Source organism: Solanum stenotomum, chromosome 1, assembly GCF_019186545.1.
Source record: "Solanum stenotomum isolate F172 chromosome 1, ASM1918654v1, whole genome shotgun sequence".
NCBI lineage: Eukaryota > Viridiplantae > Streptophyta > Magnoliopsida > Solanales > Solanaceae > Solanum > Solanum stenotomum.
In genome coordinates, this window is record NC_064282.1 from 98,606,318 (window position 1) to 98,629,497 (window position 23,180).

General features: G+C 32.8%; 4 protein-coding genes across 10 annotated transcripts in view; 2 read left to right on the plus strand and 2 right to left on the minus strand.

Annotated features, from left to right (window-relative positions):
• Positions 1-11,169, plus strand: part of LOC125853597 (uncharacterized) — a 56,623-nt gene extending 45,454 nt beyond the window's left edge. For 4 of the 7 annotated variants that reach the window (XM_049533314.1, XM_049533317.1, XM_049533316.1 and 1 more), the window contains exons 2-3: positions 8,435-8,847; positions 8,934-11,169. In XM_049533314.1, coding sequence (XP_049389271.1) covers positions 8,492-8,847; positions 8,934-10,833 — 2,256 coding nt within the window. In that variant the 5' untranslated portion in view covers positions 8,435-8,491 and the 3' untranslated portion in view covers positions 10,834-11,169. Of the gene's footprint in view, positions 1-6,976; positions 7,133-7,174; positions 7,209-7,744; positions 7,867-8,434; positions 8,848-8,933 lie in introns of those variants that run through there. The other 3 variants (XM_049533315.1, XM_049533320.1, XM_049533319.1) reach the window with 3 other exon arrangements.
• LOC125853595 (receptor-like protein 9DC3) lies at positions 2,627-5,248 on the minus strand. The gene has a single exon (XM_049533313.1). It carries the CDS (start codon positions 5,152-5,154, stop codon positions 2,638-2,640), a length of 2,517 nt encoding a protein of 838 aa, XP_049389270.1. The 5' UTR covers positions 5,155-5,248; the 3' UTR covers positions 2,627-2,637.
• Positions 11,170-13,537: 2,368 nt separating the features above from the next.
• LOC125866135 (uncharacterized) lies at positions 13,538-15,960 on the plus strand. The gene has a single exon (XM_049546440.1). It carries the CDS (start codon positions 14,122-14,124, stop codon positions 15,781-15,783), a length of 1,662 nt encoding a protein of 553 aa, XP_049402397.1. The 5' UTR covers positions 13,538-14,121; the 3' UTR covers positions 15,784-15,960.
• Positions 15,961-16,671: 711 nt separating this feature from the next.
• On the minus strand, positions 16,672-21,529 carry LOC125875134 (cytokinin riboside 5'-monophosphate phosphoribohydrolase LOG8-like). The gene is made up of 7 exons (XM_049556225.1): positions 21,329-21,529; positions 21,117-21,214; positions 20,337-20,367; positions 20,146-20,245; positions 19,433-19,503; positions 17,537-17,680; positions 16,672-16,968 (listed from the first exon to the last, which is right to left on the minus strand). Exons 1-7 carry the CDS (start codon positions 21,422-21,424, stop codon positions 16,891-16,893), a joined length of 618 nt encoding a protein of 205 aa, XP_049412182.1. The 5' UTR covers positions 21,425-21,529; the 3' UTR covers positions 16,672-16,890.
• Positions 21,530-23,180: the final 1,651 nt, after the last annotated feature.

Below are 23,180 nucleotides of genomic sequence, written 5' to 3' on the forward strand. Positions count from 1 at the left end.
TGTCAAGGTTGAGCTCTCTTAATTGGGTCAAGTTCTTAAGACTAAGCTTGTATAGACCATTGATGGTCCATATACGAAGATTTAGAAAGGTGAGAGATTTCTGAAGGGATTTGACCTGAAAACTTTGAAACTGACAAATCAAGACACGTCAAACTAGAGAACTCACCAAATTTAGATGAAATGAGCGATCCAGAGAAGTTATTATGAGACAAATCAAGCTTTTTGAGATTGGAGAGTTGAAAGAGACTACTATTGGAATGAAACTTGCCTTGAAGTTGGCTGCAACTGAGATCAAGCTCAACCACTTGTCCTATCGTCTCATCACAAAGAACTCCATCCCATAAGCAGCAATCTGTGCCCTTGTTCCAAGAAAGAATTTTTGGATGAGCAGAAACACAAATATAAGAAGCATTAGGAGTTGACAGAGAAAGGTATATAGCATAAAAAATACAAGTTTTACATGTTCTTGAACTGTAGAAGAGCAAGAGCTTGATCATTGGGGCACAAATGAGGTAAGGATGAGGAGAGGTTAAGTTGACAGAGAAAGGTATATAGCATAAAAAATACAAGTTTTACACAATCCATTTCTTCACTAAAATGGTCAAAAACTAATTAAGTTGGTAGAGAAGAAATAAATAAATGTTTGCTTTGTGTGTCTATTCAACAATTTTGATGAGGTATATATAGCACAAATTAAGCAAAGAAAACTTTACTATTGGTTACGTAGTCATTTTCAGTCTATTTGAAGTTGTGATTAAATTCAGATATTGACTTCTTATACTTATCTTGAAATAAATTTACACAACTAAAAAGTTCCACAAACGTACTCTTCAAATGAAAATTACTACTTATATGTATGTTTACGAGTGATGGAAGGGAAGATAAATAAATAGCATAGAAAGATTCAAATGAAAACGACAATACAAAGTCCCAGCACTTGTAATAGCACATGCATTTTGTTTGAATGTCATAAAAAAATATCTTGGTTTAGCTCTCTTAACACACACCACACAAACTTGACAGAAACAAGAATTGACCTGCTGATGGAAGACAGTGCAGGAGTCCACTCCAGATATGGCATGTTCTTCATAGGCTAACAAACAAACTCAGTGTAATCGATTCCCACCAGTGGGGCCTGGCCGTCTTGGGAGGATAGTGTGTACACAGACCTTACCACTACCTTGAAGGTAGAGAGGTTATTTTCGATAGATTCTCATGCTCAAAGAAATATGTAAAAGAAGGCAGTAGCAACAAGCAGAAAAACAATAAGATAATACAGTAATTGAGGCTAAAGAAACAACAGATAGTAATAAAAATGTAAGATGAAACATCAGAAACTATGAAAATAAAGCTTGTATTTGGAGAGAAAAAGTTTGCTTTTGAAGGCCAAATATTTGTATCCTGGAGACTTAAAAGACATTAATCAGATGCAAATTTTTATTTGCAGCAGACATTATTCAGAAGCAAATCAAGAATCAAGAATGTAACAGCTGCTGGAAGACAGTTCAGTGTCAACTGTCAGGTAGACATATATAGAAAAAAATTGCTTGTTTCATGAAAATAAAAAGAATTAATGAAAATATGGTTTTGTTATGAGTTACTCCAATAATACCATTGTAAGAAGCTACATTTTAAAATTAATTAGTTGTAATTTCTTTTCCTACATTTTCATTACTTACTCCTTAATCGCCATTGGATGAAACAAACTCAAGAAGGATAATTGGTGTATAGACTTTGAGATAAGACATTTCAAGTCAAAAATCCAAAAAGAAATTGATCAGTTAGGGATAATTGATAGTGTTGATTGGTGTATAGACCTTGTCTTCCAAGTCAAAAATCCAACTTTTTTTCTCCATGATCAGTTCTAGAATGTAAATGATTGTAGAAAAAAATATTTCAATTAATTAATTTGCTGTAGCAACAATTTCACCATCTAATAAGCAGCAGTGGAATACTTTACAGTTTTCTTCCTTTCTTGATTTAACACTGTTTCATTTATCTTACTTATATCATAAAGGAGGTTGAATAGAATCTAAATTATATGTTAATTGCTACTGCATCAATGAAAAAAGTAAAAGATAGCAGACTGCAACTTTGGTCCATGGTTTCCTGATGTTCTTTTGATCTTTTGATAAAGGACCATCATGAGTCTGTAAAAAAATATTTCCGAACTCTGTAACTACAGATTTTTATGTTTCTGAACTTAAATTCGAGTGCTCTATATTTGTGTTATGTGAAAGAGTTGAGTGAAATATAATGTTTGTAGTGATGGCACATATCGTCTGATTGAATGATCTAAAGATTCAACTTTATGTCCGATTTTTGTTTATCAGTCGAAGTTATTTTTACATGCCATAGATAAATGAAAGAAAACTCTGATTTGAGTCTCATAGGAAGAAAAGTCATGTCTTTATTCATAGGATAGCAAATACTTTATGGAAACATCACAAACTATGAAAAATAAAGGTTTTTATCTGCATCCCCAGCAACTCAGTAGACTTGAATCCTTCAATTTTCAAAAATAAAGAATTAAAGTTAAGAGCTTTAAGGATGAAGGAGGTCGAAAATAGATCGATATATAAGAAGTTATCTTTTGAAGGATAAGGATCAAGTTGAATACCTGGTGGTCACTACACACTAATACATTTTCTTGTGCTTTTTCATTCTTGTAGTAATTCTTTGTTCCAATTCTACAACCATCCTTGAAAACCATGCTGGATATTGAGTTGACAACATCATGTATATTATGGACAGTCCAATAACTAGACCACAACCGTAACCCATGAGAATCGCCTGCCAACTGAGCGTTGGTGAATCTTCTTTTTCTTCTTGATCTAGATCAACTGGAATTGTCGCTTGTGGTACCCTATTATCACCGCCACAATCTCTTGAGGGTGGCAATCCATGTAATCCATCATTTCCTTGGTATGAACTGTTCTCAAACGTATCAAATTGTTTTCCTTTGGGGATGCATCCAACAAGATGATTGTGAGAGAGATTTAAGACTGCAAGAAATGTGAGGGATGCAAGCTCCTGCGGAATTTCTCCGCTGATTTTATTAGATGAGAGATCCAATGATTCAAGCACAAATAAATTTTGGAATGAAGCTGGTATATGACCTTCCAAGACATTATGAGATAAGTTCAACGTACGAAGTCCAATGAGATCTCCAATAATGCTTGGAATATGACCTTCAAATCTGTTCCTTGATAGATCGATAATTATTTGTGTAGTCAAAATTCGACGAAGTTCATGATCCAGTCCCTTTGTTGTCACTATCAAAGAATTTGTGTAATAATCAGAATATGTATCTGCTAAATACTCTGAGGTTCCACTGTTCTCACCAATTGTTTTCATGGCTTGAAAATTCTGAAACAAGCTCACCGGTAAATCTCCACTAAATCCATTGGATGAGAGATCTATGACTCGAATTTGAGCGAACAAGTTGTCAGTCCTTATAGGGCCATAGAAATTATTTGATCTCAACTTTAAAATATGTAAATGAGGTAGGTCTCCCAACCATTTTGGAAATGTGTCATTCAACTGATTGTTACCTAAATCAAGAAGTTCCAATTTTTTACAATTGATCAGAGATGGTTGAACTTTCCCCTCTAGCTTATTGCCATCCAATTTAATGATGTTGAATCGGTTTCCAATACTAAAAGTTGTATTGATTGTCCCACTAAGACTATTGTTGCTTAAGTCCAAAATCTCAACTGTACTCATCTCACCCAAACATTGTGGGATTGTTCCCTCCAAATTATTACTTCTCAATTCTATCACTATCAATGTTTTGAGATTGCAGATAGTTGAAGTAATCTGCCCACTGATATTATTGTGCGAAAGGAGAAGAAATTTTAGTTTCTGCTGGTTTAGGAGTGACTTTGGAATAGGACCTTCCAGCTGATTTTGTTTTAATATAACTACTTCCAGTGATGGAAGGGAGAATATCCAGAAAGGTATAGTCCCTTTCAGGTAGTTTGATGACAAGTCGAGTGATTGCAGGTTTTGCAGTCCACTTACGTTGGATGGAATTGGACCAGTTAGGGAATTGGACGAAAAATCTAAGTATTCAAGTTGCGTCCAGCTTCTGTTAAAGGATAAATACTCAAGTCGGCCATCAAAGTTGTTATTTCTAAGTGATAAGTACCTGAGATTTCCAAATCTCGAGAATTGGGAAATTGGTCCTTTAAGATGGTTATTACCAAGGTTCAAATTCTCTATGTTGGTGAGATTCCATAGAATAGGCCCTAAAAGATTGGAAGAACTCATGTCCAATATAAGCAATGAAGTTAGATGGCTAAATGATTCAGGTATCGTACCAGTAAAATTCACACCAGGGAGAAATAACCTCATGAGTGATGCACTGCTATTCCATTTGGTCATGGGAAACCTAACCGTGAGTTGGGGATTATATGATAATTGGAGAGATTCTAAGTCAGAAAGGTGGAAGACTCTTTCGGGCAATACCCCATGTAACTGTGTGGATTGAAGCCGTAGAGTTGTTAAATGAAAAGAGAAATTTGAAGGAAAGGGGGAAGAAATGTTCAGAAAGTTAAGGTTGAGCTCTCTTAATTGGGTCAAATTCTTAAGGAGCAGTTCAAAATTGTGAGGCCCAAGACTAAGCTCATTTAGACCACTGATATGAAGAACGTGTAATTTAGAAAGGTGAGATATTTCAGAAGGGATTAGACCTGTAAAACTTGAACGCGACAAATCAAGATGCATCAAACTTGAAAACTCACCAAATTTAGGTGAAATGAGTGATCCATAGAAATTATTATAAGACAAATCAAGACTTTTGAGATTGGAGAGTTGAAAGAGGCTACTATTGGAATGAAACTTGCCTTGAAGTTGGTTGCAACGCAGATCAAGCTCAATCACTTGTCCTGTTGTCTCGTCACAATGAACTCCATCCCATGAGCAACAATCTGTGCTCTTGTTCCATAAAAGAGTTCTTGGATATGACTGAGTCTCTTGGCCCGTTATGTCGAGACAAAAATGAGAAGCGTTAGGATTAATGGTAAACATGTTCTTGAATTGTAGAAGAGCAAGAGCTTGATCTTCAGGGCACAAATGAGGTATGGATGACGAGAAAGCAAGTTGACAGAGAAAGGTATATAGCATAAAAAACACAAGTTTTACACAACCCATTTCTGCACTAAAAATGATCAAAACTAATTTAAGTCGGTAGAGAAGAAATCAAGAAATGTTTGCTTTGTGTGTCTATTCAACAATTTTGATGAGGTATATATAGCACAAATTAAGCAAAAGAAAAATCTACTATTGGTTACGTAGTCATTATCAGTCAATTTAAACTTGTGAATCACATAAGCCCATTCAATGTGTCACACAAGTGAATGCCAGAAACTATCAATAGTTCACATTCTTAAGTCAATACACAAAGTCCCACCACTTGTATATAACACATTACACATGCATTTTGTCTGATACAGACTAAAAAATATCTTTGTTTTGCCAACTTAATTGGATTCCAGGAATAGGACCACCACACAACTCAATTGTTTAGACTCTGAAAGAGACATAACAACTTTATATCTTAAAGAATAGGACAGTCACTTTGCCAATGCATTAAGGTTAGACTGGAAATCTACTCTGAATACAGCGCCCTACATAGTGCACCAGCTCAAGCCAATTTTCCAGGAGAATTGACCTGCTGATGGAAGACATTGCAGGAGTCCTTACATGGCATGTTCTTCATACATTCCAGTACCACTAATTCATTTAAGTCCAACTAGATAAAACATTTTTTTCTATCTTCCTGGAACTTATAGGTGAGTGTGAAACTGTTGTTCCTGTATTCTCGGAGAGCAGAGCGGAAGAAACAAGTTGTTATAGTCTTCAAGTATATTGTCCAATTCAAGTAGTTTGATGACAATATAAGAAACTGTAGGTTAAATGATCTGAGGATTCAAATTCTGTCCAATGATTAGGCTGAATTTATTTCTACATACTATAGACAGATGAAACAAATTTTGGTTGAGTCACAAAGGAAGAAAACTCATGACTTTTTACTCATAGGCTAACAAACACTTCATGAAACTAACAACAACAACAACAAACTTAGTGTAGTCTCACTGGTGGGGTCTGGCCGTCTTGGGAGGATAGTGTGTACGGAGACCTGAGAGGTTGTTTCTGATAGATTCTCGACTCACAGAAAGATGTAAAAGAAGGCAGTAGCAACAAGTAGAAAATACAACAAGATAATATAGAAATTGAGGCTAAAGAAACAAGAAGTAATAATAACAATCTAAGATGAAAATAAAACTTGTATTTTTGGAGAGAAAAAGTTTGCTTTTGAAGGTCAAATATTTGTATCCTGGAGACTGGAGACTAATAGACATTAATCAGAAGCAAATATACTCCTATGTGCAGTAAGTTTAAGGCAAATATTTTTATGACTTTACTGTTACGGCGGATAAAGTTTAGTGATCATTTTTGAAATAGATCCTATTTGTATAAATATATTATTTTCAAATACATCACTTTTAAATTAAAAAATATGAAAAATTTCACGACCATATTGACCTAACTATAACAAGAAATAATGCTTTCTATTTTCTTTATAAGTTACGAAACTTTCGAGATCACACAAGCATGTTACATGAATGCACCAAAACAAAGCAAGACACATAAAAATAAATAAAATTCCAAAGATATGCCTAAATCAATAGTGGAAATACGAAAGTTGTCATTTTAATTTTAACTTCAAACAATAATCTTTTTTTTTCTTCTTGAACAAAATTTTATATATTTAAAACATTACATAAAAGTAGTAGAAACCCCCAATTTACTATTAAGAACATATTTCTAATTTTTTTTTAATAAAAAAAAAAACTGTTTCACTCTTCAAATAAAAATTATCTAGGGGACAAACTTCACATAAGAAAAGTTTGAGGACCATTTTAGCATTTAAATTACTATCATAAACAGATTACCGGCATCAGCAAGGGAGATTATTTCCCATTACCCAATTGAATGTTTGAAGCCCTAATTTATCAGTGAAATCAGTGAAGCAAAAAAGGGATTTTTTTTTTTTTTACTTTTTTAGTTTCAAAAGCTAAGTAGAGAAACCCCATTTGGTTGAAATTCAAGAATCTGCAGTTGAAAGGTAAATTTTTTTTATGTTTTATAGGCATAGTAGAGAAACCCCATTTGGTTTAAATTCAAGAATCTGCAGTTGAAAGGTGAATTTTTTATGTTTTATAAGCATAGTAGAGAAACCCCATTTGGTTAAAAATCAAGAATTTGCAGGTTAAAGGTGATTTTTATTTGTTTTTATAGCATAGTAGAGAAACCCCATTTGTTAAAATTCAAGAATCTATAGCTATAAGGTAGAAAAAAATCTTCTTGTTCTATTTTCTGTTCAAAAATGAGCTAACTGTATGTCTTTCTTTGATAGTATAATGATATGTTGTTGAAGTATTGAATTCGGAAACAGAAAGGGTGAATCTTGGTACTCAAAACTAGCTCCTTTTTCTCCTTTAATCTTTAGTTGGAATGATTCTGAACTTTGCTTCAAAGTTTAGATTTTTTTTTTTGCTTTGCTGGGGTTTGTGTTTTGACCCTTTTGTATTCGATGGAATTCTTTGCTGATTTCATGTTTTACAAGCACAAAATGCTGAGCTTCCTATGAAATTTGTCGAGGGGTAAACGTATTCTTTGAACCAGTGGTGGAGTTAGGATTTTCGCTAAGGGGTTCAAAATATGAATAAGTAAACAATGGAAGAAGCCGAAACAGTGTAATTTTCCGCCCCCCTGGGCCCTATCTGGCTTTGCCCCTGCTTTGAACCCATTTTGGAAATTTCTGATTGTTAAAGTTTGGAACTTTATTGTTTACTTGAGGTGTGATTTTGTTAATCCTTTTGCATTTGATAAAATTGTATGGGCTAATGTGGTTGCCTTCTTTGCTTATTTCATATTTCACAGCAAATAATATCATGAAAAGTGTATTAAGTTATCTTTGAACCCAATATGAAAATTTCTGATTCTTTGTTGAAGTTTGAAACATATTTTGTTTGTTGACACTATCGTCATATGTTTTTATTTTATGTTTTGTAATGATATCAGAGATTGGAGACTATTCTGTTTGAGATTAACCTATGTAGGTGGTTTTCCTTTTTTGGTGACTCATATTTGGGTAATGCTTTTGTTCCTACAACCATTTTTTTAAAATCATCTTGTTTTTTAGGTACTGGTTGTTGATTCCTATCCTGTATTTAGAATTTGGTTTTGTTCCAAGATCGTAAAGTTTGAGATGTTTTTACTTACAAGGAAAACACTGCTTTTAATCTTGTATTTGAAGATGCTTGGTTAATCCTTGTGCTATTGTGACCTTCCTATGGATTGTGATTTGAGTACATTCAGCCTTCATAAGAAACTTCGGTTACAGTTCATTTTATTTCCTGGTCAGGTTTGTAGTTTTGAAGATTGTTACCTTTTTTGGCTCTGTGGTCATGTACACTACTACATGATGGGAACTGAAGATAAGACACTGTTTTGTTTCTGTCATTGGGGTGGGAAGAATAAGGTGCTTCCAGATGGATCCACTTCGTATGTAGGAGGAATTACGGATCAGATTATTGTGAAGACAGGCATAAAGTACAATGATTTTGTGAATGCAGTTTTTGACCGATTAGGCATTGATCCTTCAGATAAGGTTCTGCAGTTTACAGTGAAGTTTGATAGGGCCCAATTGATACGGCTTAGAGACCAAGAAGGTGTAAATACTCTATTACAATTTAATGATGGTTTTGCCCATGTATATGCATCAAGTTCGGAGAAGGAGCCTAATTCTGAAGTTGCTCCTAATATGGCTACCACTAGGTAATAGCCGTCTTATAATGATCCACAAGTTCTTATCATGCAAAGTTCTGTGAATACCTATAGTTTGATTATATATTTTATCACAGGATTTCAACCACTGAGGTTGAAGCAGTTTCTCTCGGAAGTGCTGAGGAAGAACAAGTGAGTGCTGATACACCAATTCCTGCACCGTCGAACCAATGGATCACTGATGGAACTCCAGATGCTGCTGCCAACTGGAGTGAATTACTTGTCGGGGAAGGACAAGCTTTTGAAAATGCAGATGCTTTTCGGCTTGCAGTTTTCAAGTTCTCGATTGCGAATAGATTTCACTACAGAATTTTGCACAATAAACCTAGATATATTAGCATCCATTGTGCTGCTGATGGCTGCCCTTGGAAAGTAAGTGCTGGCATTGAGAAGAAATCTCAAAATGTTTCCATTAGGAAATTTGTTGATTCTCATTCCCATCCTCCTCTAGATTCATCGCAACTGAAACCTCGTATCAGGATGAAGTGGTTGGGGGGAATCATGCAAGAAGACATATTGGGCAGTCCTGATTGTTTGCCTCGTAAAGTGTGTGAGGATGCTGAGAAGAATTTGGCTATCAAATTGACCTACCGTCAGGCTTGGAGCGTGAAGCAGAGGATTAGGGAGGCAATCAATGAGAAGTCAGGTGAATCCTATAAACTGATTCCCTGGCTATGCAATCGCTTAATTGAGGCAATGCCCGGAACTATTGCTACATGGTCCTGCACCGAAGAAAACAGATTCAAGAGGCTCTTCGTGTCATATGACTGCTCAATACGTGGGTTCGATGTTGGATGCAGACCTTTGATATTTGTTGATGTTTACAACTTGAATGGGCTGCACAACAGCTCCTTTATAGTTGCTTCTGCTTTGGATGCAGACAATGAGATGTATCCTCTATCTTATGGCATTCTCCTGTTTATGAACGAGGAAGATCTTCTGTGGTTTCTAGAAAAGCTAAAGGTCGTTGTGCAGAACCGCGAGGTCGTCGTAGTTTCTGGCACGAGTCTCCCTTTTCTCTCCAGCTTGGACAAAATGTTTGGTGATGAAAACCACAGTTTTTGTTTTCATTGCGTGAAAGAGAATTTTAATAAATTCATCGATGGTAATACTGCCTTTAAAGTGCAGGGTAGAGGTAAGGAGATTGCACTTAAGTACTTGAATGACATTGCCTACGCACGAACACTAGATAGTTATAATGAAGCTCTAGGCAAGATCTGTTCTTTCCGCAGGGAATTGTATGATTGGGTAATAGCCAGCCAGCCAGAACGTTGGTCTAATGCCTTGTTCAGGAAACCTCGATGGGATCATCTGAATTGTAAATCTACGGATTCTCTGAGCTCTTTTATAGAGGAAGAGAAGTTTGTACATGTCCTAGAGTTGATGGAGGCTTATCATGAGAAGCTTTATATGTTATTACAGAGTAACAAGCTCAAGATCGAACAATGGAACCTTCCAATTGGTCCTTGGGTTGCTGAGAAGATATTTGAAAACCAAAAGGCCGGTGATAACCTAGCAGTGACGGTTCTATCAGATGTTGAGTTTAAATTACAGGAACTGCAGGGTAGAGAAGAAGTTGTAAACCTCAAACTCTGGACATGTACATGTTTAGAGTGGCAAATGACTGGCATTCCATGCAGCCATGCCTGCAACGCGATTACTATGACAAGTATGAACATCTATCAGTACGTTGCGGATTGGTACAAGAGGGAGACACAAGAACATATATATGCTGAAGTTATGGATGAACTCGCGAAATTTGATATACCACATCCAGATGACATCATTTCTTCAGCTTCCTCAGGTAATGACGTCGTGCTATGTCCACTTTCACCCCATGTTAAAAGACCTCCTGGTCGTCCCCGGAAAGAACCCAAAGGACTTCAAGTTGAAACTGTAAAGAGACCAATACGTTGTTCCAAATGTGGCGGTGTTGGACATAATAAACGTACTAAATGTAGTTCTGTAGCACAGTAAATTATTGTTCAGAGTGTCAACTACTTTATCAGTGAACTATAAGACATATTTTGAGTGTTGGCAGTACTTTGGAGTTAGAATTTTGAGTCCACCTGTTTGAGCTCGGTCACATTGTCGATCCCAAGCCCGAGGTTGTAATGGGCTGCTAGCCACAGTAAAACTAGTCAATGTATGATGAATTCTCACACTACAGAATATATTATCGAGATGTGCTTATAGAGGCATGTGTTTCCATGTTATTAGAAAATATAGAGAATTTCTAGTATTTTGTTTATCTTCTTTATTGTGTATATTATTGACATGAGATGCGCTTAAATGGAGTGACATGTTCAGTGACGATTCATATGGTTGATTTCAACTTCTTTACAATTGAGATAAATGAATACACATTACTTATCAAGTTACATCTTTTTTTTTCCAACTTTCAACACATTGAAATTATCTTGCGACTCATAATTATTTAATAATTTTTTCATCATTCAAACATTTATCAATCATCCAAATAGATGAATACATTCAATGTTTGTCTTGATAACCCCTTTTTTTCTTATTTTTGTTTTAAGGGTTGCTCTCCCAACTTCCTAGTATCGCTCATCACTTTTGTTAATCATGAAGAAAAAAGATTTTATCTTTTCGAATCAACAAATCGAATGTAAATTATTGTTTGAAGCATGATCACATTACAAATAAATAATCATAATCTCTATTTACAATCTCTTTTTTTTTGTTAAAAAAATTGATAAACATAATTGATCATAGACACAATTTTTTCAAAATAATACTATAAAAGTTGTTTAAAATGTGATGGAAATTGATTTCCATTATTCTCCAACTAGGGGTGTTCATGGTTTGGACAAAAATCGATCCAAACTAAAAAACCAAACCAAACCGATTAAATGAACCGATTTAATTCGAGTTTTGGTTTGGTTTGGTTTTAGATTGTTAAGAACCGATAGTATTTGGTTTGGTTATGGTTTTGTTCGAAAAAAATCGAAGAAATAACCGAACCGAACCACAAGTTATATACATAAATTTTATTATTATACATACATAATATATTATACGGAAAAGGGTCAAAATTGCCCCCGAACTATATGAAATAGACCATTTATACCGTTCGTTACATTTTGGGATCAAAAATGCACCTGCTGTTATCCTAAGAGACCACAAATACCCTCAAGAGTTAACACCCCAATTTTTTGTTGACGTGGCAAGCCACGTGGGACTAATCCTTCCACCTAAGCGTTGCCAACTAGGATTCACTACAAAAGAACTAGAGCTTTAGCGACAACAACAGTCGCCACAAAAGCCCAGAAAACCGTCACTAAAAGTTTTTAACATTAAATTCTAATTTTGTGTTTTTTTCTTCATTGGTTTTAAAAAACCAAATATGATATCGATTAAGTAGAAGTTTGAAGACACTATATGTTTTATTTTTATGTCATATGTAAATGTATAAAATGTACAATGATGCATTATATATATATAGTAGGAGATTTGAATCGAGAAGTAATTTTGATTATTTTTCGTAATAATATTGGATGTTTTTAATATGGATATTGCAAGTTATTTATTTTAGAAAATTAGGTCGCAATCGAAAATTAATTATCATATTTTTTTGTTGAAAAAATAGGTTTTACTAGCGAATGGTTGTTGGAGCCTTAGTCGCCACTAAAAATCACTCATAACCTTTAGTGGCAATATTTTGGGATTTTGTGGCGACCTTGTCGCCACTAAAAGTTAAATTCTTTTATAGTGAATCTTAGTTGGCAATGCTTAGGTGGAGGGATTAGTCCCATGTGGCTTGTCACATCACTAAAAAATTGGGGTGTTAACTCTTGAGGGTATTTGTGGTCTCCTGGGATAACTGCATGGGTATTTTTTATCCCAAAATGTAATAGAGGATATAAGTGGTCTATTTCGCATAGTTCAGGGGCAATTTTGACCCTTTTCCGTATATTATATTCATAAACAATTTTAAAGATTTTATATATGTGTCATCAAAAATTATTTATAATTTACTTATGAAAGAAAAAATGTCCAAGGTGAAAACATTTTTCTTATTAGTTTCATGTATATAAGTGTTTATGAAAATTCTTTATGGGATTGAAAATGTCATTGCTTCTTCCTTTTATGCCAAAATAGTGAATTTAGAAGTTTTATTCAGTAAATTCAATTATCGAAAGTTCTATAATGCCAGTCATTCTAACTATTTTTTTGTTTGAATGGATTGTTGTCACTTTTTTCACGTTTTGAATGAATTGTTTCTTTTATTTTTATGTATGGTTAATAACCGAATAACCGAACCAAACCAAACCAAAATCGAAAACAACCAAACCGATAAATATATATTATATTTGGTTTGGTTTGATTTTGATAATTTTAAAACCGATTAAGTTGGTTTGGTTTGATTTTAATAATTTTAAAACCGATTAAGTTGGTTTGATTTTGATTTTGACCAATAATCAATCCAAATCAAACCGTGAACACCCCTATTTCCAACAAAAGAAAAGATTATTCTTTTTTTTTCCTTTTCTTGTGGGTCCCTTTTCTTGCTGACATAACACTCAAACAAACTACAAGTGACAGCTCACTTAACAGCTACTTTTCACACAGACAAAACTACTAAAGTAGACACTAATTAATCTAACTAAAAATAATACTACATATTAATTAAAATACAACTAAAAAATGAAATATTTAGCTAAAATCCCAAAAATCTTCAGAGTAAAGACACAAGATTTATCATATCAAAATCTACACAGATCTGTTCCATTTGTCTGCTTACTATTTTAATCCCCATTTTTCATTTCCTCTAACAAAACCAAAAAAACACTCTTTTTTTACAAACCCTCTTCAAGATCCAGTTTTTCTTCATAAAGATTGAATTTTTATTCAAGATCCAATCTTTTCTGCAAGTGAAATTTGAGGGTTTTGAAGGTAATTAAAGTTAACCCTTTTCCCCTCTCAATCTCATTGTTATATCTGTATCTTTAGTCTTACATTCTTTATACAGTGCTTATCTCCTTCAAGATCCAATTTTTCTTGTTCATTTTGTGTTTTTGAATAAAGGGTCAGTTTCAGATTAGAGGTGAGTAAGCTATTTTCTTGATTTTAGCTTTAAAATCTCATTTTTAGCTTAATATTGATACTTTGATTTGGAGACTTTAGAGATCAAGATCCAATTTTTCTTGTTGTTTTTGTAGTTTTGAGTTAAGGGTCAGTTTCAGATGTGTTTTTTAGCTTAATCTTGGTAATCTTTTGTTAGAATTTAGAGTTTTTGTAGAAATGAAGGATTCAACAACAGATCCAATTGGGCAAAATTTGATAAAGGTTATAAGCAATGTGTGTTTCTCAGTTTTTGTGTTTTCTGTGCTTATAATTACTGTAATTGCTATTACATACCAACCCCCTGATCCATGGGAATCTTCTAGAGCCTTAACTAGGGTGTTTACCCAAGTCGAAAACGCCACATTCAAAGTTGATAATTCTGTCTTAAAAACTGGTGAGGATGTTGCTAGTAGCCCTATTGAAGCTCCTGCTGGAGTTTTTACTTTAGTGCCGATTACTGAAGCTATTATCGAGAAATCGGAAGAGAATCTGTCGAATGAGACTTTGAAATCAGGATGTGAGGATGTGAATGTAGTGAATTGTTCTGATCCTCGGGTCTTGTTCACGATCGAGAGGTTTAATTTGAAGACCTTTAAGTCCATTGCATTTTTGGACTATCGAACGCCTGTTAACGGGTCGAAACCAAATGAATGTGATGTGGCGTGGAGGTTCCGAAACAAGAAAGAGAGATCTTGGAGAAAGTACAGGGATTTCCGGAGGTTTAAGATTGGTTTTACTGATGATTGTAGTTATAAAGTGGTACATGCAGGTCGCTGGCATTCAGGAGTAAATGCCCGTCGTCCGAGAATCCGAGTTAATTCCACTAGAACTAGTACAAGAGCCAAGATTGCTCCACCAGTTATAGATGAGGAGATCAATGATACCATTCCAATCATGGGATCGGATTCAGATTTCAAGAATGGGAGATACTTGTACTATTCTCGGGGTGGCGATTACTGTAAAGGAATGAACCAGTACATGTGGAGTTTTCTGTGTGCTTTAGGTGAGGCTCAGTACTTGAATCGCACATTCGTGATGGATTTAAGTATTTGTTTGGCATCTTCTCACACTAGTAGTCATAAGGATGAAGAAGGGAAAGACTTCAGGTTCTATTTTGATTTCGAACATTTGAAGGAGACCGCATCCATTGTTGAGGAAGGAGACTTTCATAAAGATTGGAGGAAATGGAATAAGGCACATAAGAAGAAAATCTCTGTAAGAAAGGTTAAGGACTACAAAGTGTCCCCTGACCAACTGTTGAAGGATAAGAGCACAATTATATGGAGGCAATTTGATGCCCCTGAACCGGAGAACTATTGGTATCGGGTCTGTGAAGGGCCTTCTGCCAAATACATCCAGAGACCGTGGCACGCAGTGTGGAAATCAAAGCGACTGATGAATATAGTAACTGAGATCAGTGGAAGCATGGACTGGGATTTCGATGCTGTTCATGTTGTTCGTGGAGAGAAAGCACAGAATAAGGCGTTGTGGCCCCATCTTGATGCTGATACATCCCCCGATTCCCTTGTCATGAAGCTTCAAGGAATTATCACACCTTGGAGGAATCTGTATGTTGCCACAAACGAGCCGTATTATAACTATTTTGATAAGCTTAGATCTCACTACAAGGTGCATTTGCTTGATGATTACAACTACTTGTGGAGTAATACAAGTGAGTGGTATAATGAAACAACACAACTGAATGGTGGCTCTCCAGTTGAATTCGACGGGTATATGAGAGTTGAAGTTGACACAGAAGTCCTTTTTCGAGCAAAATCAAGGGTCGAGACATTTTACAACTTGACAAAAGATTGCAAGGATGGAATTAATACGTGCTAGACCGGAAGGTGATATCCATTAGTGCTCTGTATACGCCATTTACACTTGTTTCGGCTGTTTCTAAATTTGCTTAGTTGTTCTGTATTGGAGGTTTGAGCTATTTCACGCTTGTCTCGTAACATATTTGTACAATATTCAGTACCATAATCTTCATTCGTCTGAGATTCGTTGCCTCTATATCGTCTCCTTAAACTTTATCTTTCATTTTTTGAAGTTCTTTTCTCTCATTTTCTCCAAGGACGGGTATCGAAGCTCGAATTCTTTACCATAATGTTCAAGAATTGGAACACTGAAATCTAACAACAGTGCCATTTTTTCTTGAATTTGCTCATGTGCATATATTGATTCATAGCAGAAGTAACTTGTCTACCTATTTGCATGGGGCTGTTGGCTCTCCAAAAATGTTGTATGCCCGTGTAAACTATGTTGTTCAAGCTCTTCAAAAATATTGTCATGCTCGTGTTAGATCCCTTAGAAATGCACTACTTTATTATGAGGATCCAACACGCGACCGACGACATATTTTGAAGAGTCTAGCAACATACATTTAAATGTGATCAAGAACACGGGGTTAATTTCTCATATATCACACCTAAGGGTGTGACCTAGTGGTCAATGAAGTGGTTGAGAATCTTGAGGTTTCAGGATCAAAACTCAGCGGAGACAAAAAACACTAGGTGATTCTTGATTTACCTGGGATCTGTTGTTGGTTCGGACACCGTGATCATCAAAAATTTTCTCATATACTCGCTCAACTAATAGTTATTATATCTCAGAAAGACTTTTTTTCTTCTTGTTTTCGACTTTTTTCAACAAAGAAAATGACTCTGAGATAATAACTATAAGTTGACTGATCATCTAAGAAATCAACTACAGAGCTAAGTTTGTTGAATCTCATTCCATTTCTAAACAAATCAGATGTTCTTTTACCAAATTTACAACATCTCTCTTGCTACTCAAAACCAAACTATTTTTTTTTTTTCGTTTGTGTGCTCCTTTTTTCACTTGAAATTTTCATGTGAATGGTAAAATTATAAAGTTTTTTGTCAAACAATAGGAAAATACAATCTTCACACTTGAGTACTATGACAAGATCAATCCAGAAAATTATAAACTTCTTGTCACAGGTTCATCAGTGTTCCAACTTCTGCTTGGTGCTACTTGATTGTGTATTGGCACATATTCCTAGAAAAAAAAGAACAATATTAGATTTTGTACACTTTCTTGCTATTGTAAGCCACAAGACTCATAACCAAGGGCGAAGCTAGAGTGACAAAAGAGAATTCATCTGAATACTTTTTGGTCAAGAAATGGATAATTTTATGTATATATAGTCGATATTTAAAAATAGTTGCATTTTTGTTTTTTCTTCTCTTCCTTGAACACTTAGTGGGGATAAGGGGTCAACCCCTTTACCCTTTCTCCACTTGAATATAAGACTTTTGTTCGCGATAGGGTTTGAATTAGTAACGTGTGTCTAATCCACACGTTACGCGTTGCGCTCTTACTAGTTGAACCAAAGTCTAAGGGCACTTCTAGTTTTTTTTTTTTTTATGATAACTGAAAATTCTCAAGAGCCAATTGACACATAGTTTGAAACTTAGTGGAGATAAGGGGTCAACCCTTTTATCTTTCTCCACTTGAATACAAAACTTTTGTTCATGACATAATTCAAACACGTGACGTATGTTTAATCTGTACATCATGCATTACGCTCTTACTATTTAACCAAATATTATGATTAAAGAAATACCTCCATTTTTTCCAAAAGCTCTTTGGGTGATGTAGCTGATATGACAATATTTCTTGCTGAAGGCTTAATAAATCCTTCTTCGACACCTTTGTCAAATAATCCAAGCAAGCAATCATAATATCCATCTATATTCAATAGTCCAACCTGTTTCATCATTGATCATGTCGGTAAAAATTTATTCGTACTCGATATTTATATTATGTCTCAATAAAAATAAAATAAGTGTAAATATGCTCAAAATACAGAGGTGAAAAAAAAAATCGATCAATCAAGTATGTCTCAATCCTAAATGATCTTCCAAGCATAAAGTGGTCGAGTTTCATTACAATAGATAAAAGATATAGCAGCAATAATAAATATGAATATTTATAACCAGCTAGCATTTTATATAAATATCACTATAGTCTTTAGCGATTCTGGATGCAATAACATTAACTTACCAATATAGCGCTAAATATTTTTGCTGCAATAAATATTACTGTCAAAAGAGAAATGTATTGTCACTAAATGTCTTTTTTTTTGTAATGTTATTTAAATCTTTAACTTTGAGGAATTGGATTAATGTCAATATCATTGAATATTGGATGTTGAAATTAGTTATTTTAATTGCAATTTGATTATTATAATTCAAAAATCTTATATGCATGGTATTCTTTATAATATTCTCAAATTGTGACATACTAACTACATCTATGACATAAAAATAAAATAATTAGAAAATAGTTCTCAAAATCTTGGATTCACATTTGGTTTAGATTTATTTAATTTATTTTCTTATTGAGTGAGTTTATTAGGTGTGAAACATGAAGGCAGATTTGGCTATATGATTAAATAAACTAAAAGTATGTTAATTTCCCATGGTTATGTAATAATAAGTTGATATAATACTATATATTAACTAAGAAAGTTAAAGTTAAATAATAAATTAACCATATGTAAAATACACGTATTATTCACTTTTTTTTATTGTATATACACCGAATACAGATAAATATCTTTCTTTATGGCGTGTGTGGATCTTTTATTTTTAATTTGAGTTAAGTTTTATTTGTACTAACTAATGTATATCTATATCACATTATTGTTAGTTAAATAATTGAAAAGGGAAAAAAATGCATAATATGTGGATCCCAAATCTTGGTTATATTATTTGATTTGATTTGAATTAATTAATTTTTCTTTTGCGTGACGTGGTGGTTCTCTTCTTTATTAAAAAAAACAAAAGAATATTCAAATAAAAAGTATATTCTAAAGTTTTATAGTGTTTAAGAATTATATATTTTTTTCATCTTCCCTCAATATATTTAATTAAAGCATTAGAAGTTGACTATCTATATGCAGACGAAAGTGTAATGAGATGAATAAGATTTCTAAGTTCTTAATCAGTAATTTTGAATTTGAGTTATGAAAATGGAGAAATTAAATTCTTGGTAGAAAACAATTTCTTTTAATCAAATGAACCTCATGTGACATAAATTCATATTAATCGAGCCAATAAATATCAAAAAACCGAAGTTTATATATAAAAAATAAAAGAGAAACACCACCACTTGTCTGTAGGGACTAAAGAGACCCCTCAAAGGCCATCATAATACCAACATTTTCTATCTTGTTTTTGTCCTATCTTTATTATCAATAATAATATCTCTTTATTCAATAAAAAAATCTAATCAAGAGGTTTCAGATTTAGGATAGAGAAAATCGTACGAGATACTTCTCTTTTAATGAACCTTAATTATTACACTATGTATGTGACTAATTGAGACATCATAAACAGTAACAAACATCGAATGAAAAGATATTATGGATTTGAAATTTGAATATATATATATATATATATATATATATATATATATATATATATATATATATATTCAAATGATTAAGTATTCTTACTGGTTTTTCATGAATTCCAAGCTGTGACCATGTTATCACCTCAAGCAATTCTTCCATAGTTCCATACCCTCCTTTAATATCATCATCATTTTAACATGAAAAAAAACCATATAATATATACAATCAGACCTATATATATATATAAAAAACAATTATCATCTATGAAAACATTTTACGTATCGTAGCAGCTAAATTTTACATAAAATCAATTTTTTACGTTGTATTTTACCTCTCAGCTATAACAATAATCCTCTTTTATAATAACATTATTTTCCACATCATACCAATTTATATAAATTGTCATCTTCTCTAACAACATTTCGCTATAGTTGTCAAGTTCTCCTTTTGAATCGATTTTTTCATGTCACATTTTACCTCTCTACAACAAACCACAACTCCATAACAACTTTTCACTATATATATAGCAACTAATTTTTCTTTGAAACCGATTTTTCATGTAATATATATTTACCTCTCTAGAACGCAGTCAATATCCTATTGCGGTAACATCATTTCAACATAACAACCAAATTTTATCTGTAACATATTTTTCTTGTTATATTTTAATTCTCTATATCACAAATAATAACAACATATCAGTGTAATCAACATGTACATAGATCTTTCTACCTATAAAGGATAGAAATATTATTTCTGATAGACGCTCGACCAGTATTGAAAAATTAAAATTAGGGTTTTTAATAATTAATTACCAGGAAGTGCAATAAAAGCATCAGCTCTACGAGCCATTTCAGCTTTTCTTTCATGCATATCTGAAACTATTAATACTTCTCCCACTGCATTGCCTGAAATCTGCTAAAATAAATTATTAAAAATAATATAATAACAATTTTATTATTTTATATCAAAAAAAACATATATTATACAAAATTCATAATAATACCTCTACTGAAACAAGAGCTCTTGGAATTATTCTGTTCCATTGAAAAAAAAAAGAGAAAAAATTAATAAAAGTTAATCATATATATTATAGAATTTTGGTTCATACTTGTATTAATGCAAACAAAAACACACACATATCTATCTAATTTTTTTAAAAATAAATTTTCACTTGTCTAAACATCAATAAATCCTCCTTCAAGAAAAAATTAAAATTAATTTCATGCGATATTTACATCAATCTAATGAACACATGACATTCGTCTTAATCATATGTACTATGTCTCGAAAGAAAATAAGTTGCTTGAAATTTTTCATCTCGAATTTCACTTCCGTGCAAGAAATAGTATGATCATGAGAAGTTGAAAAATTAATCCGATCCTTTCAATTTTTTATTGTGGAATTGATAAATTATATATTCTCACTTTAAGAAATTATAATTTGATGTAAACATCAATCGTGATGAGTTTTCTTATAAGTTTTTCCTCCTCTCCTTTCCCTCCTATCTTTCCACAAGTTACAAATAAAAAAAATATATAGAAAAGACACTACTAAAAATTTAATTTTCTTTTATGAATTTCTCGAGTCATGAAAAAATCGTTTTTTTAAAGTAATTATGAAATTCTCTTTAGAAGGTCATCGAAAATAACGAACTTCATGAAAATTTGCATTTTTCTAGTAGTGAAAAAAAATAAAGGGGAGAGGGGGCGGACATCGAAAAATTCTGAGTAACGAGAGAGATTCTCCACACGAACGATGGGTTGAAGGACTAATTATGTCTTACCCAAGAACATTGCATCCACCATCATAAACAGCTTGAGAAACTAATCCCATAAGTCCAATACTTCCTCCTCCATAAACAAGATCAATTTTCCTCTCCACCTAATTAAAACATTAATTTAATGAATTGTTATAACAAAAAAATATAATTTTTCAATAAAATATACAAAAAAAGATTGAAACAAATATATAAAGAAAAATTAGAGGAAAAAATACCAATTCTCTTCCAAGATCAAGAGCAGCATCACTGAATATTTTTCTATATCCTGAATTACTTCCACAAAATACACAAATTTTCTTGAAATTACCCATATGAATATGAATAATATGATGTATATGAAAAAAAAATTCTACAAAGTACTTCAAAAAGAAACAACTAGAGATAGATTTTATTTGAGTACTATGATAGAGTTTGATCACTTTAAGTGGTCAACCGCCACATGATTAGATATATAAATAATAAGAAAATATATTAATTAAATAATTATTGAAAAAGTTATATTGTTATGATAGGCCTGCATGACATGTAGGTAAGGCAAGGTCCATGGCCCATTTTTCTAATAGGATTACTTTTTCTTTCAAAAATTACGTAATTAGACATACTTCATTACCATATAATTAATTATTTATACTTTTAAATTATTATGTATTTTAGTGAGTTTTCTATCATATGTTAAGGAAGATACACCTAGATATACATGTATGTTTCCCACCAGATATACTAAAATAGGGAGAGAGGCGAGCGAGATTTGTTATATGTAGCGAAGATACATGCAAATCACACTAGATACATGTATCTATGTATCTGGTGTGACTTGCATGTATCTGACCAGATACATAGGAGAGTGGCAGCGAAATGGGGGGAGCTAGGTGAGCGAGATTTGTTTTGTATCACAAATACACGCGAATCTACTTGGATACAGTGTCTCTAGAAAAAATTACACATAATTATTATTTTTGTAGAAATTGCATCAACTGGTGTTCCTATTTATTTTTTTTATATATATAAAATACCCACAATTACAAGGAGATATGAATTCCTCATATAAAACAACATAACAATAATAATATCCTAAAGTTTCACAGTGGAATATAGAACTTTATGATAAACTATTTTTTTTTAATTATAAGGACTGAAAGTTCCTATTTTGGATTTTACCTCTTCTTTATTGTTAATATTTATTTATTTATTTATTTATTCTTATAAAGTCAAACAAAATTATCACTTTTATCCTTTTCAAACTCAACCTTTTTTTGTTTTTTTTGGGTGGGTGCACCTTCTTGGAATTTTGGATCAAATTCATCTCCTCTATTTATTTATTTTTAGTTCTTTGAAATTAGTCTTATATTGTCCTTTAGAACTCTATTGAGGTGGCTATTGGCTTTGTGTATATTCAATATAGCTTTTTTAAAATTAATTTTCTTCACTTTAATTTAATAAATCCAAGTTGAGAATAAGTTTGTCATTTACTTGTAAGAAAGTCAATGTACTCTTATTAAACTATACACTCTCATGTTTAATTAAAATTAAGCATGTAATTAAAAACACCATATTTACTAAAAGTGTTTAATCAGCTCCACAAGTAGGAAAGGCAATGTTGTTTTCAAGCATATTATTTAATTATTTTGACTAAAGTAGATACTTTATAATTTTCTATAGTCTCTATGTATAGGTGCTATTTTTAATTTATTTCTTTTAAGATATAAAATAGTAGAATGGTAGTGAATATTCATTGAGATTTAATTTTGAGAATCCAATTGATACCAAGTGCTAACAACTATTGACTTTATTAAAAAAACATTAAAAAAAAAAAAGGAGTTACATCATCCATGACAAGTAAATGCAATTTGTAAATGTTAAGAAAATGTTTTGAATATGCATCGGGACGAATTCACCTTTATTATGAAGTGTTTTACCTTTAATTATAAAACAAAACTTTTCAAAATATCGTTAAGACTCAAAGCAGATACTTAACACAAAATAGGTAACATAATTTTTTTTGCATCATCCATGACAAATAAATGCAATTTATACATCAACTAGAGGTTGTATATGGTAGGGTTGTAA

Bases quoted from the DNA above. Each gene is read 5' to 3' on its own strand.
- LOC125853595 (XM_049533313.1), bottom strand. From the start codon at position 5,154: ATGGGTTGTGTAAAACTTGTGTTTTTTATGCTATATACCTTTCTCTGT.
- LOC125866135 (XM_049546440.1), top strand. From the start codon at position 14,122: ATGAAGGATTCAACAACAGATCCAATTGGGCAAAATTTGATAAAGGTT.
- LOC125875134 (XM_049556225.1), bottom strand. From the start codon at position 21,424: ATGGGTAATTTCAAGAAAATTTGTGTATTTTGTGGAAGTAATTCAGGA. The intron at 20,246-20,336 runs GTATTATTATGA...TTATTTTAGCAG, and splicing joins GAGCTCTTGTTTCAGTAGAG to ATTTCAGGCAATGCAGTGGG. The intron at 16,969-17,536 runs GTATTTCTTTAA...TTTTTTTTCTAG, and splicing joins AGCTTTTGGAAAAAATGGAG to GAATATGTGCCAATACACAA.